Genomic DNA, 16,134 nt, shown 5'->3' with positions numbered 1-16,134 from the left:
TTTTATTTGTTTTGCTTATGAACTGTAAATTCTCCTTTAAACAGATTTCAAACCATTTTTTTTCTGAAAAATGTATACCTAACAGTACTAAAAAATATTTAAAAACACGTATTTTTCAACATATTTTCAGAGACTTGAAAAAAAATATTGAAATTTGTTTTTTCAACAGATATTGGAGATTTTTTTAGTAAAATTTCATGACGTGAAAAAATGATGAATTGTTTACTTTGATTTTATTTTAAACTGATTTTTTGCCATTTTTATTTCAATGCATGATGCAAAAAATGAGAAACAAGTGCATTAAAATTCAGGTTTCAATGGATTTTTAATGGCTTTTAATGGGAAAGCTTCACTGATGCTCCTCAACTGTCATAGTCCGAGGAAAGTTTTAGGATAAGAGTGGGTAATTTCAACTCTGCAAATTGGACAATTTTTCAGATTTTCATTACAATTTTTGCACACATAGTAATGTCCGCAAGGTTCATAAATGAAGAATTTTTCATCATCCATGCAAATACAGCATGTTGTCATACCTTCATCTTCGAAAATTTGACCAGGTTGTTGAACTAGAATATGTATTTTGCTCCTCTTCGTGATTGAATAATGACCACCTCGAAAATGAACGTAATGGGGGTCCACATCATAAGTACAGTTTTCTTTTCTCATGTCCCTTGGAAAAGCACAGAAGAAATTTCTATTATAATTATCATCATCTATGACTATTCTTAGTTTATTTTTTACCTTAACACATCTCAATAGAACCATGGCGAATAATTTATGTTGTGAGGTGTAGGTAAGTCACTTGAAATTGATTTTTACACAGATTTTCATTATTTTTTTGATGGAAATTTATGACGTGAAAAATGCTAACTGAGTTACTCTCTGCTTTCACAAAATGACCAGATTTCACTAAAATGCTCATTTTATATTTTCTACATGCCCCCCCCCCCCCAAAATAGATTCATTAATTTTGAATCCCTAGTGAACGAATTAAAATAATATATAAAGGAATGAACTGAAATGAAAATGTGAATCATGGCTCGTTTACTGTTTTGCATTGTTGTGTGTTGCGTGTGTATATTGAGTGTAAGTTGTTCTCTGCTAACTCTTTTTGTGAATTTTAACACAAGCAATGGAAACGAGGTTGAAATTGCTTGTAAAACTTGGCATAATGTGACATTGTTGACCTGGTATGGGCCAGGAGGTACAGCTGCTAGTCTTATGAATAACAAGGACATTGAAGCACATGATACTAAATGGGAAAACAACAGAATTGCTACTTTACAAATTAAAAATATTCATGATGGAACGAAGGGGCGATATACCTGTGGAGGGTACTCACCTGATGGTAAACTAGTTGAAGAACATATGCATATCCATGTGGTTCAGTATGACGATTACATAGGTAGGAAAGTATTTTATACCAACATAGGAAAGAACACAACTGCTCTACTACCCTGTTTTGCCGAATCAGTAACTGCATCAAAATATATTTGGTTTTTTAATAATAATTTGGTTCATTTTGAGAATGATAGAGTGAAAATAAGGGGGAATAAATTGGAAATCAATGACGTCATTGAAAAAGACATAGGAATTTATGAATGTCATGCTTATGAGCGTATGGATCAGCATATCTGGAAAAAAATTGTACCCATCAAACTTGAGCAAATTATACCAGTCAGAATATTGAAAGATAGGTATGAAGAGTTTAGACTACCTTTCAATAAAACTGTGTGGCTCGAATGCGATACCATAGCTGTACCTCCACCTAATATTACCTGGTTTAAAAATACTTACCCTTTGTGGAATGGTAAACAAGGTGTTATTATTTCATCTCCAAACGAAAATTCAAGCATGTTGGAGATCAATCTAGATAAAGATGCCGCCTATGGAAAATATACCTGCAAGGCCGAACAATACTCTAATAAAGACGAAGTAGTTTTTAATTTGAAGAAATACGAGGGTTTTGTTGCCGGAAATATTAGCTGGGATAATATCGCCTCATCTAAACCAGCTACAACGACCTTTCAACCCCCTGCTACACACCCAACCAAGACTACAGTAGCATATGTACCAATAAATGAAAACATCACGTCAGTTGAACAAGCTCCGATAACTCTACCTACCCCTGCTACTCACCCAAACAGAAGTGTTCTCGCGAATGTACCTATGAATGAAAATATCTTACTGTCTGCTAAACAAACTCCAACGATCTTCCAACCCCCTGCTACCCTCACAACTAATACCATTTCTGTACCTACATCAATGAATGAAAGTGAAACCACTACTATACCTCCGAGGTCAGAAACTGTTTCAATCCCTACTGTGAACCAGACAACAAATACTCTCGCACCTAATACATTTCCGAGTACATCTGAACCAATGCTTGAATCAAATAAATGTTTGGAAAAATCTTCAAATTCATCAAATTCACAAATTCGTGGTGAAACATTAATTTTAGTTTTCATACTTTTATATGTGACTCTCATTATTTTAGTTTTTATGTTGCTTTGTTTTGAAATAGCTGATGTAGCTAGAATCTATGTACTGTAGACAGAACAAAAACCACCTACTAAGAGCAGAAGTATCTTTCAGTCAAGGTGAAGTGTGTGTATGTTTTTTTTTTTTTTTTTTAAATAACAAACTCGTACATATAATGTTTAAAAGGTTTATTGAATGTGCTGAAAATTCATTTAACATACTTAGAAAGTTGATAAGGTGTAAAGTTTACATTGTAGTGACCTTAAATATAAATTTTTCTAAAACTATAGTTATTTACAAATTATTCCCTCTTACATCCACATGACAGCTCAAAAGTGCTCTTAATTACCTTATCATGAATGAAAAAATGTACCAAAGGATGGAATGCATACCTCTCACACCAATACATCAAGTTATCTAAATAATCGGGAGTATATCTGACAATGTCGTAAACTTCAATTTCTAATTTTGGGTATTCTATGTTATTCACTTTTCCACCCGAATTTAAAATTGTGTAAGCTATCGTAGCTTGATAGCTTTTTTCTATTTCATTTTTTGGTCTATATACATCCAAAATTTGCCAATAATCAAGCGCAAAACCAGCAAATGCTGCAACAACACATTTTTTTGTTTGACTATAGGTACATTTTTTGTTAATTGGGGGGTATCCAAAAATTTGCCAGACACACTGACTTATCAGAAATCGATTATTGTACATCCTATGAAAAACTACACATCCTGCGGCACAATATACTGTATCACAAGCGAAATCCCGCCCTAGAAGCTCTACATTGAAGTATAGTGACTTTTTACTCAACTTATTCAAAATTACTGTTGAGTAGTAGTCACAGCTCCCCCCTGCGAGAACACTTCCTGTTGCCAAGATCAGGCTTTCTAAATCATCCAGCAAAAAATCGCAATATATCAATGGTGGATCAATTTTCTCCCCCCTTTTTTCTAGATCGTTGTAATTTTTAATATAAACCTTGCTATAGAAATTTGCAATCAACATTTTATAAAAATATGAAAGCTCATACTGTTTTTTTCTAGTCGCATAACGAACTGCAGTCCATAAATTTACAATGCTGACACCCCCCTCCTCACCCACTTGCTCTATTCCCTCATGCTTTGCTATGTATTCATTCAAAACAGATTCCGGAACGTCTCCAACTTCAAACCACCTCCCCCTTCCCCATTCTGAGATAACTACTTGTGCAAAAAAACATACTTTACAATTAAACTCTGGAAAAATGTTGAAAATCTCATCCAAGTTTGCAGGGTTATCTTGATATTCTGTTTTGCACAGTTTTTCATGCACTATTGTGGGCTTACTTTTAGTATAAATTGACCAAATGTGTTCACTTATGAACCATACTGGAGGCTTGAATGTACAATTAAATTTATATACATCTTTAGGGTCGTTGAGAAAAAAATCATTTAAAAAGAATGGAAGTTTTTTCAACGTTTCTACAACATTTACATCGTTTAAAACATTTATACACCCATTATTGTCCAAAATGTTGACTAAATTGGAAATTATTAGTCTTATATTATTAAATACCAAAGGCACATCGTAAGCATCAAGTCCTGTTAAAGAACAGTAGTCGGCTTCATATCTCGCATATAGTTCCTCTCGGAGGTATGGGCGAATGTCCGGATGCGGGTTGGATCTCAAGTAAGTCCAAAGTGTTTTTCTACTTCTCGGCACGAAGCTGCGACGTAATGTAAGACCACACATCTCCATCAAGGTCTTCGGTTTTGGAAATCTTTTCCACTTAGGCGGACAGGCACAAAAAATTTTATTGCAACATTTCAGATAGTAGTGCTCACGATTTCTTTTTAAAATCCGCAGTTCATCATGCAATTCCACAGCCATGTTGGCAAAACAGCAGCAGCAGTCTCAGAATATGTAATTGAAGATTACGTGAAAAAAACGAAAACTGTTGTAAAAAGAGTAGCAGCAGTACTATGAACGAGAACTGTTATAAAAAGAAGATCTGCAGTAGTGTTGAAAAAACTTCTTAAAACTGAGGTGAAAATACTGAAAATAAAATGAGCACTAAAAATCAAGTAAGCTCAGTTAAATAAGAATTCGAGCATAAATGAATATATTTTGGATCAAACTAGTCATTTTATATATATCAAGGTATTTTTCTCTAGGGTAAGGTCCACCTTGCTATCCATGCACACCACACACACAAAATTCTGTGAGCACAGGCTCTCATTTACGTAAATAGATCCGCCCTCTCACTAAACTCACTGCTAGCACACATAGTTCATGAACTGGCTTTACATACGTTGGTAGGATCCACCCTTTTTTACCAACCCTAATGCAAGTTATAGTAGGTATCACTTGATAATCTAGAAACTGTTCTGATCAATTAAGTATGCGGCAAATCAAAGAATTTCAGTTTGGAATTGTCAACCAACGATTTTTTCAATTATAAAATACTTCATTTCATCTCAGCTGTATAAAGTTTTAAAGGCGGTGAACTGTTTCTTATAAAAAATATACTTAGCAGGGTACTTTCCAAACCCAATGAATGCTTTGTGGTAACGTTGCGGCAGATTAATTAAAGATATCACATTCGTTGTAGGTGGCAGTCTCGCCGATTGAAATGTGAACATCTACAACATACCTGAAAAATTCCCCTTCTTAAAGGATTTTTAGGTAGCTGCTGTTTTAACGGACACTTGCCTATACTTTGAAAAGGATTTATTTTAAATGGAGTAAATATAGACGAGTATTTTGTGTACCTATGTACTAGGGTAAGGGAACTGAACTTATTAAATTGATGAGAATTTATCACTTCAAATTGGGGGGTTGAAAAACCTATGCACGATGCTCCGCGGCAAATTAATTAATTAAACACATCGCATTCTTGTATGTAACAGTCTCACCGATTGAAATGTGAATGTCTACAACATAACTAGAAAAACACCCTTATTAAAGGATTTTTAGATAGTTGCTGTTTCAACGGACACTTGCTTATACCTCCTTGAAAACGACTTTTTAAAAAATGGCTTAAATATAGAGGAGTATTTTGTATTCCTATGTACCAGGTTAAGGCAAATAAACTTACTAAATTGATGAGAATTGAACACTTTTCAAATTGTGGCATTGAAAAACCTACTCATGATGTTCGGCGGCAAATTAATTAATTAAAGACATCGCATCGTTGTGTGTGTGACAGTCTCACCCTTACAAAAAGTAAACCTTTACAACATAACCAGAAAAATACCATTCTTAAAGGATTTTTAGGTAGCTGCTGTTTCAAGGGGCGCCTACCTGTACCTTGAAAACGACTTTTTATAAAACGTAGTAAATATAAACGAGTATTTTGTATTCCTATGTACTAGGTTAAGGAAACTAAATATATTAAATTGATGAGAATTGATCACTTTTCAAATTGAGGCGTTGAAAAACCTGATCACGATGCTCCGAAGACAACACTGGATCTAAAATTTGTTGAATGTTGCGAATTTGTTGCTGAAAACGTATTCTATCCATCAACTCCTGCTTCCAGGGCCCCTTACGCGCATTTTGATAATATTTTACAAACTCGTCTTGTTCAAAATTGAACACAGTAACCTCCGAATCGAAACGAACCTTTTTTTTCGACATTGAAACAGTCTTTCATAAGAACAGGTAAATGAACACTGAGATTCTATTTTTTTTTTTTTTTGAATTGAAAAACATCTAAAATCAGTTCTAGTTGGTGCGATGATTGGAGGGGGAGGGGGTAGCAGGTGAATATTTGTTCAGTAAATAAGTACTCTGAATAATAAGTTGGAAAATATTTATTTACATATTTATTTTAATAGGCTCAAATGCATTAATTAATTTACATCTTAAGTTGAAATGCCTTAAAATACGTTATTGTCAGTTATTTTAGGTGAAAATGTCTTAGAATGTTGGGTTGTCAGTTACGTCAGCATCTAAACATCGTTCCTGTTCAGCCACATAATGTTGCATTTTCATGATATCGATGTATGCAGGTGACATATGTTTAAACTTTGTTGTGAGACCATTTACAATACTATCATCACAAAAAGTTGTTACTTCATAATAGACTCTATCAGTAGTATCAATCTTTGGGTCAAATTGTTTTAGAGAATGATAGTATAGTTTTCTTATACGATGGTCTAAATTATCAGTGTCATGATAATTCAATTTCTCAAGAATAGCAGACTGTACCTTATTAAAAACGTAATCATACAAATTTCTGCAACTATCAGCCTTATGAGACAAATCTTCACTAATTGAGGGTATGCAGTAATACAATTTGACTAAATTATTCCAAGAAGCTAATTGTAAAAATATAGTATTAGCAATAACAATTGACTTTACACTGTAAGTATATCTAAATTGTACCGTAAGGTATTTATTGATCATGAGTGTTTTTGATTTGTACTCCTCCTCGTTAATACCTTTGAAGTAGTTATTTATAATGTTGATATTTTCTTCGGACATGAGCTCTTGGAAAGTTTGAACCTTCATGTACAATCCAGGTCCTTTTGGCAGAGAATTTTTTGCAAGGTAGATTGTTGGCTCGAACCAATTATCAACATCTAAACCAGTATGGATTTGCTTCGTATTGCTTCTGTTAATGGCATAAACTTGGGTTAAAATCAAATTTTTCTGATTTTTCCAAGATTTGTTTACTGAAGGATCATTCTTACCAGCTGAATTTTGATCAAGTTGTTGGTTGACAGATGATGTCGAGGTACTAGCAGTAGCACTATTATCGTTATTGAAACTCATAATGATCGGTGATAGTTACACTTTTTCTTTAAAACAAGAAGTTCAGATCAACACTATAAAAATTGAAAAAAAAGTGAGAAAAATATCACGAAAACTCCGCGTTAATCTAACAAGTGGATAAAAGAAGTGACCAAATAGTAATGATTGCACCTAATTTTTCAACGATTATTTTTAGAGAGACCAAATACTCCCACCCTGAAAAAAAAGTAGGGATAAAACGAATATTTTAGTTAATTAAAGGGGTCAAGTAAGCTTCAATTTGGGCTAATGTATGGTTGAGGGAGAGAGGGGGGGTGGGGAGACTTCGGCGCGATGTTTAGGTTTACGCTTTTGAAACCTGGTAAGCGTATAACCGAGCTTGGGACCACCTTTTCAAAGGAGCCATAGGAAAAGGATTGCTCCTTTTGCTCCTTTGAAAATGTGGGGGTCTAGAGCTCGGTTATATCTCACTACTGATATGGCAATTCGTGTAGATTTCAAATATTTTCTTACAAACATTAAGTTTTTGATTTTTTTGGATTGCTTTCTTCATAAAGTAGGTATCTAGCCTGTGCTGGTCAGAAAAACGCCATCGATAAGTATGTCGTCTAAACGGTGGTCCAAATAAGGGTAAAACCTTCAAGAAAGTCAATAATAAGTCACAATTAAACTTTCTGAAAAATTTTGAATTTTGAAGAAATCAAAAATCTCGCTAATGGCTCGAAATTGTGGAATTCTAATTCGGAGGATTAATTTTAGACAAAGTACATACCACCATTCGTGCAAATTTCAAAAAAAATTTCTCGGCATAGAAAAACTTTCATTTTTTTGAATTTTTTCATTTTAATTCTAGCCAGAGATTGAACTTGAGATGTTCGCCTTGAAACCCGATCGAATGTAAATAAACCCTCCAAACAAGTCGAAAATTAGCCACAAGTTCAATTTTAGCTGCCAAATCAATTCTCTTTTCTTTCTGGAAAAATGTAAAAATTACAGAGAAATCGAAAATCGCGCTGTAAACTCCAGAATGATAAAAAATATTGAACTTTGATTTTCATCACATTTTTTATTCGACACTCAGACGCAGGTACTTACAAGGGAACCTCTCGAGGTATCCGCCCCCGATTTGAACGGGACCGCGATTTTTGGAAAGAGCATGTTCTAAACCCCCCAAATCCAAATTTTCAGCTGCCCAAGTTCATTTTTCGATTTTTGGCGAATTTTTGAAAATCCAAAATTGACTATTTTGGTGATTTGTTTTTTTTCAAAAAAAGTACGTACTTGATCAGTAAAAATGGTCAAAATAAGTCCAAAAACTAATATTAATTACCCAAATCCAAATTTCACCATTTCCAGCCATTCTGGAGCCTCCAGCGCGATTTTTTTCTCCAGAATTTTGAATTTGCTCCAGAAGGCGTGAATATGAAGTTGGGCAGCTAAAAATCGAGTTGTGTGTTATACTCGACCTGTTTAACGAATTTATCCACATTTGTGCCGATTCTGGAGGGGACACCTCAAGAGTGGTTTTTTGACCAGCTTTATTTCAAAATAAAAATATTCAAAAATCAAAAATTTACCGTTTTTGAGAAAATTTTCGAAATTAGCGCGAATATCTGTACTTAGTCTGCATCAACCCCCCCCTCCCCCCGAGGCCGAGTTCCGTCATTTCCAGCCGTTCTGGAGCCTCCAGCGCCACTTTTCAATTTTTCCAGAATTTTCAATTTGCTCCAGAAGGCGTGAATATGTAGTTCGGCAGCTAAAAATCGAGTTGTGTGTTATACTCGATCTGTTTAACGAGTTTATCAACATTTGAGTCGATTCTGGAGGGGACACCTCAAGAGTGGTTTTTTGACCAGCTTTTTTTCAAAATGAAAATATCCAAAAATCAAAAATTTCTCGTTTGTGAGAAAATTTTTGAAATTTGCGCGAATCGCTGTATTTTGTCATTAATTAACCACACGAGCGCGAATTTCGCCATTTCCAGCCTTTCTTGGGCCTCCCTTTAATTTTTGGATATTTTTATTATGAAAAAAGCTGGTCAAAAACCCACTCTTGAGGTGTCCGCTCCAGAATCGGCACAAATGTGGATAAATTCGTTAAACAGGTCGAGTATAACACACAACTCGATTTTTAGCTGCCCAACTTCATATTCACGCCTTCTGGAGCAAATTCAAAATTCTGGAGAAATTTGAAAAATCGCGCAGGAGGCTCCAGAATGGCTGGAAATGGCGAAATTTGGATTTGGGGGCTTTATATGAGTTTTAGGACTTATTTTGAACATTTTTATTGATCAAGTACGTACTTTTTTAAAAAAAAGCATAAATCACCAAAATAGTCAATTTTGGATTTTCAAAAATTCGCCAAAAATCGAAAAATGAACTTGGGCAGCTGAAAATTTGGATTTGGAGGGTTTAGAACATGCTCTTTCTAAAAATCGCGGTCGCGTTCAAATCGGAGGCGGACACCTCGAGAGGTTTCCCTTTAGGTAGGTATACTTACTTTTTAAGAATGAAAAATCGCGCAGGTGAATCGCCGAAAAAAACAATTTCGGGGTTTTGGACACGTTATATAGGGGCTCTTTAAAAATGACAATAACTCCGTTTGTTCTTTTCAAAAAAGAGAAAAGACCCCGCTCTGAAGATCCGTCGAGCTCAACATGTTTCTGGGTAGTCTCCTCTCAAAGTAGAGACATTTCTTGGTCAATTTTTAATCAACATCGAGGGTAATATGGTTTTTTCCACTCATTCTTCAGTACAGCGAGGGCCAATGGGTTCAGGTTCACAGAAGGTAGTTATTTGCCGAGGTGACTATACTGACGAGTAGGTACATATTTATTTTATGTACGAGTATAGAACAAGGGATTAGACGGTGGATTACGTATGAAATGACTCAACAGCATGGCAGGGGCCCATTAAAAACGAAATCAAGGTTAATTATCGTTTCAATAAAGAATATAGCGAGCTTTAAAAAAAAAACAACTCGCCGTAATTTCGAGCAAAACATACTTTTTAAATAGGAACACATACGCAAGCCATCATGCAGCCAGGCTTATATGGCCCTTGAAATAGTACATATCGCGAATGGTACTGTTATTGTATGGGTACTAGGTAAGCTAGCCGTAGCGTACTCAAAAATGACTTACCAAAGTACCCAGCCCACATTACGTACTCGTATATATGTACTTATAGGCCATAGGCCTAATGATGATCGTGAGACGAGAACTAGATGAATACGACGATGATGACTAAGGAGAATGATGGTTATTCATCGCGATAAAAATATCGCATTCTAATCGTGTGTGGCGATTAAACAACAAAAATTTAACTTACAATTTGTTCTTACGAAATGATATCTGAAAAACTAAACAGCCAAACAGGAAATAAAATCGAATTAAAAGCGTAACGCGGCGATGAGATTTTTCAGACTCAGTAAACTGGTTGCTGGACTGCTGGCTGCTGGTGCTTAACCTTGTGCAAATATATGAACTGTTTTTCGCGGTTTGCGCGCGCAACGGGAAATTATCACCTATAGTGGACGCTACTTATTCTTATCGCTCATTTAGGTCTCCAAAATACACATACACACAAGTTGGCTTATTATACTACGAGTAGGTGGCGGTGGCGTTCTGGCGTTGACGAGCAATGAGCATGTGAAAGAAAAATTCAAACTATACGCAATACGTTTATACTTATACACATACGCATACCAACTCGTAACTCGTTCACAACGTCTACTCGACTCGACTCGACTCGTCGAAAGTAAAAGTTGCAACGTGATCGTAGTACGGTCTACGGTACACCTGTGTACGTGTGTAGCCAATAGCCATTCACGCATTTTTTTTTTTTTATTCAAATTTTTTCACATTTGCACCGCCTTTTTAACGCGTTTTTTTCGTCATTTTTCGTACTTTCGAACAATTCTCTTTTTTTCCCCATGATTTTGTGATCGAATCGTCGCGAACCCATGTTTTGAATATGTTCGGTGTTTTGACCAATATTCTGTTATTTTTAAGCTCGTGCCAAGTGATTCTCGCAGATCGAGGATACATACCTAGCGACGACCGCGATCAAGGCTACATCGATCCAAACACTTATATAAGAAACAATGCCCAAAATCAGCACGTTCAAGAAGTGCTGCGAAAGTACAGCCAAGATGGCCGTTACAGCTCGTCGTCGTCGGCCAATCCGTTAACGTCCATAAACAAAGAATTAACCGTCAGCACGCCTGATCCTCGATATTACGATACATCGGCTAAACCATCGGATCCTAGATTTTACGATACATCTTCGTCCAGACCGTCGGATCCGAATTATCGATCTAGACCTTACGGCGCCACCGGCGCCGGCGCCGGCATCGGCGTCGGTGACGACAGAGTTGATATCAACAATGTCGGCGTCCCCGGCTCCAGGTACAGAAATTCGAATTACGGAAACGGCGCTTACGGATCCGGATCCGGCTCCGGATCGGCTGGATATGGCACGGATCGCGATCGCGATCGTGAACGTGAACGTAATCGTAATAGATACGACGTGTATTCGGACAATAACGGAGTTCGCGGTGATCCTCCGCGGCAGTATTTTGAAAATGATCCGCAGTACGCTCTCAGGGAGGATGAAATTTTCAAAATTTTGGCCCAAATCGATGTGAGCGCTTCGCAGCAGTGTAACATCAACGTCAGAGCTCAGTGGGATTTTGAGACTAATGTCAACGATGTGTCGCAAATTAGAGCGGTAAGTTGGTGATCACATTATGTGTATAAACACTATGTAGATTGTAGATACATATACAAAAACATATTTCGTATACTTAATGGGATGCATTGAAGAAAATAAGTTCGTAGGATTTTAACCAAATTCAGCGGAAACCTTCGTATGCTCCGTAGGAGCCTCTGGAAAGGACGTATAGACCCTCAAAAAGAGATAATTTTTGGAAAAATTGCAACTTTTTCCCACTCTAGTCCCCACCGCCGTTGTACCTATCCAATATCTTTTGGGAAATATGGCCCAATTCCAAAAGATGGTATACCTATCTGAGAATAGAGATCCCTGGTTAACCTGTGCCATTGCCATCAAAACCCAAGATTATAGCTACCCAATAACAAAACTGCGAGCACCGCAGGGATTCAAGTCTCAAAATTTCGACTTTTAGACAATTGTGCCCCCCCCCTCTTTCTCAGTGAAAAATGTGCCAAAAACTATAAGTGGATAGTGATCTTCAACATTTAGAGTCAAAAAATCATAGGGTTCGTGAAACTTTTTTTTAAGCTCAAAATTTTTGGAAAATTTCCCAAAAATGGTCGATTACAACTTTGGGTAGGTATCGTATTTTCTAGTCACAAATCGAGTTTGGAGTTTCGGCGCAATTTTTCAACACGGTGTTTTTTGAGGTCAAATTTTCAAAAAATACCAATGATCTAAAAATAAGATTGGGCCGATACAACTTTGAGAATTTTCATTAAAGGATTACCTACGCTACTTTCCTCCAAAACTCCAGAAAAATTAAATTCCAACTAGTAAAAAATATTCGCAAAATTGCGCAATTTTTCGTAAATTTTGAACCCAAAAAGTACCCTTCCGGACACGTCGACTAGAAATCGCGCCCCAAACTCTCAGAAACTCGAGTTGTGACCAGAAAACATGATTTCTAAAGTTATAGCTGCCCAATTACATTTTGTTGAACCATTTTCGGACAGTTCTTCTAAGAATTTTGTGCCCAAAATGTACCCTTTCGAACGCGCAGACTCGAACTCCAAGAATGGAAACTCGACTTGAAACTACATAGATTAGCCGGTTTACAAAGTTGCAGCAACCCAATCGCATTTTTCGAACATTTTGATCCTTGAGACCATTTTTCGAGAAAGTTTGGCTCCAAAAAATTCACTATTAGGCAGCTTAAATTTTCTGCGATTTCACAAGGCGCTCTTTCCAAACCTTAATAATCATTCACTTACCTATAGGTAGTTGATCCATTTTGTTTGAATGAGATGAAAATTGTCAACATACGAGTATGTACTAGAAAGAGTGAAGTGTTATTTTTTCACGACGCAACGTTTTCATTAAATTGGGAGATTTCGTGTGGATTAATAATTTCCTAGTTAGGTGCATGAATTCACGCTTATGATGCTTAAATAATGTATGTAATTGTGCATGAGAATATTGAGATGAAAAAAAAAGGTTAAAGAGAAGGTCAAAAAAACATGAAAAATCCATCATTTTGGTTTATTCAATTACTTCCAACCTGAATGAAAATACGAACTCATCGTGCGGATTTTAAAGAATAAAGACATAAAATGAAGCACAAATATCTATCTTTGTACATATAAGGTTCCCACTCAAGTTGTAAAATTTTAACGAGTAAGTTGGAAGAAGCGAATAGAAATGATGAAATGATTACTTCAAATTAGATCTCAATTACTTACATCGAAAATCATTAAGACTTTACGTCGTTGTTACGTAATGATTTGGAAAAATTGAAAATTGAAAAAGAAAACAAACTAAGTGGAAAAATTATAAAAATAACATCTCGCCGACGTTTACGTTTCATCTTAATGAGATTTTCGCACATGATATAGATGTTTGTGGCTCGAGGGAGAAAAATAATGAATTTTGTTGAAATGGTGACCTTGACATTGCGCTAAACTGATCAAATCAAAGATAGGTATCTGGATAATATTAATTCGGTTTTGCGGTATAACGTACTGAAAAGTATCCACCCCCTAGATCTGCTCGCCGAGCCAAGCCGGCCAAGCCTCCGTAACAATGAAAAAAGAAATACCTAAAAGTTGCAAGGTATAGATCATCTCGGTACACCCGAGGCTGGTTTTTTTATTTTTATGGTAGGGTGTGCGACGTATAGCGCACAGGTGAGGTGTAAAGATATGTGTACCTTACCTATATCCTAACCTAAACTATAAACAACCCGATAGTTCAATGTCGAGGTGATATTAATTTGAGACTGGCGTGTAAGTGAGAAAAATTTGGATACACGCGAGTGCGAGTAAGTCGATGGCAAAAAGTTGCTTATCTAGAACTACTTTGGGCCCGGGCATGAATGGAATAAAAAACCGCCGTCTCATCCGACTTAAGTGTGTGCGAGTATCTAAATAATTAAATTACGACGCTCGATTCGGTTGTAAATGAACAGGTTTATCAGCCTAGGGCGGCTGCTCGAGTAAATTTTACACTATTTCGATGTTCTCGTGCTTATTATACACATAAATGTTTACCTATTCTATAAATGTGGACAGATCTGTCTGCGCGCAATGTTCATTGAAAGACGTAAACGTTTTAGCGTAGATTTTCAAAAACGCTCCGCATCTTCAGCTCCCTCTCGATCTAGCCCCTTCATCCGATATGGGAAGATGTAGTGACAGTGACATATATGTACATAAATGTTAACGTATGTCTTCATAATATTCGTAATTGCATACCTCTTCCTAGATGGCGTAGGTAAGGTGCCTGCTTGATTCAAAATAACAACAACCATACAGGTACCACTAACTGGTAAGACATTAAAATACGCACACAAATGCGATGAGCTAATCGAACATGACCAGGTCGCGATATAGGTAGAGGTACCTACCTACAGTACGAGTACATTGCATGTTGAATGTTGATGTATGTGTTTGTTTGACAAATGCCAACAAAACGAAGGACAATTAAAATGTTTTTTGTTTTTGTTTGTTTTTTATTTTTTATTTTTCCAACTCACACCTTATGATGACCAATGTTAGGTGTAGCCTATCTAAATTTACTGTTTGTTGTTGATAAGTGAAGTTGGGTATAGTCAGGGGGCACAGACAGGAACTACATACAAGTAGATAGGTCAGTATTACGCAAAGATGTGTGAGACTGAGATGAATACATAAGTATAGTTATATGGAATTGTGGATAGATTGGTAGCAGCAAAGATTTTCTCGACTTCTCATTCTGTTTAATAGAGTTGACTTTTTTTGAGAGATAGAGAGAGAGATTGAGGAACAATTTGGTCAAAAAGAACGAGCCTTTTTGCAATTATTGCGCAGAAGAGTATCTTTATTGACAATGATTCGAGATTTTCGAGATGCATGAAGAATAAGTAGGTATATTGTCAATTCTACCGTAATTCTATCAACTGCAAATCGTATATAATAATTGATTCTGAAAAGTAATTTGAAAATCATACGCTCGAATAAATTTTGATTTACATACCTACTGACAAAGGCTCGAGATGTCCGCTTTGATTTGAACCAGACTGAGATTTTTGGACAGAACATGACCTGAAATGCCCAATGCTCAAAATTTCTGCTTCCCAAATTAATTTTTCAATTTTCGGCTCTTGATCTAAGCAGACCATGATCCTGATTAACCATGGCCAGATTTAAGATTTGATACTAGAATCAGACCTAGGTACTCAGATGTGATCAAATTCGATAGAGGAAACTGGATTGGATCTGACACAAGACCTCAATAGATCTGATCACTGATCTTGATGAGACTTGATCAGATCCGATCATCGAAAGAGTACCACAAAATATACCACCAGCCAAAATTTTATATGCTGAAATTCGTTTTTCAATTTTTAACGAATTTTCCAAAATTCAAATTGAGCCAAAATTGAAAAAAATCAAAATTTCAGCAAATTGACCAAGAAAGCTGAAAATTGGTTTACAAGTACCCTATTTTCGACCTTCTGAGTCGATTAATGATGGTTTTGAACCGTTCTAGAGCCCCCCAGCGGATTTTAGGTTTCTCCGATTTTCGAGAAAAAAAACGCTATGCATGAATAGGGTGAAAAAATCCAGTACCCGTAAACTCAGATTTACACCATCTTGTACATAAACACCAAATTTCAGTTTTTTTGTGCACACGTTCGCAAACGACGATTTTTTTCTCGAAAATTCATTGAAGGAAATTTCGGATTTGAACCGA

At 36.2% G+C, this 16,134-nt stretch overlaps 1 protein-coding gene and 1 long non-coding RNA gene across 2 annotated transcripts in view; one reads left to right on the top strand and one right to left on the bottom strand.

The window, feature by feature from the left end:
- Positions 1–6,279: 6,279 nt before the first annotated feature.
- On the bottom strand, positions 6,280–8,389 carry LOC135833866 (uncharacterized). Its single transcript, XR_010556580.1, has 2 exons — positions 7,165–8,389; positions 6,280–7,085 (listed from the first exon to the last, which is right to left on the bottom strand). It is a non-coding gene; the product is annotated as an uncharacterized LOC135833866 (long non-coding RNA).
- A 2,273-nt stretch (positions 8,390–10,662) lies between these two features.
- LOC135833857 (angiotensin-converting enzyme-like) overlaps positions 10,663–16,134 on the top strand; it is a 52,342-nt gene continuing 46,870 nt past the window's right edge. The window contains exon 1 of the mRNA XM_065347663.1: positions 10,663–11,955. Coding sequence (XP_065203735.1) covers positions 11,200–11,955 — 756 coding nt within the window. The 5' untranslated portion in view covers positions 10,663–11,199. The remainder of the gene's footprint in view (positions 11,956–16,134) is intronic.

Source organism: Planococcus citri, chromosome 2 (assembly GCF_950023065.1).
Source record: "Planococcus citri chromosome 2, ihPlaCitr1.1, whole genome shotgun sequence".
In the NCBI taxonomy this organism is placed as follows: Eukaryota; Metazoa; Arthropoda; class Insecta; order Hemiptera; family Pseudococcidae; genus Planococcus; species Planococcus citri.
The sequence above is the reverse complement of the archived record's forward strand: the minus strand, read 5'-3'. Positions and strand labels throughout refer to the sequence as shown.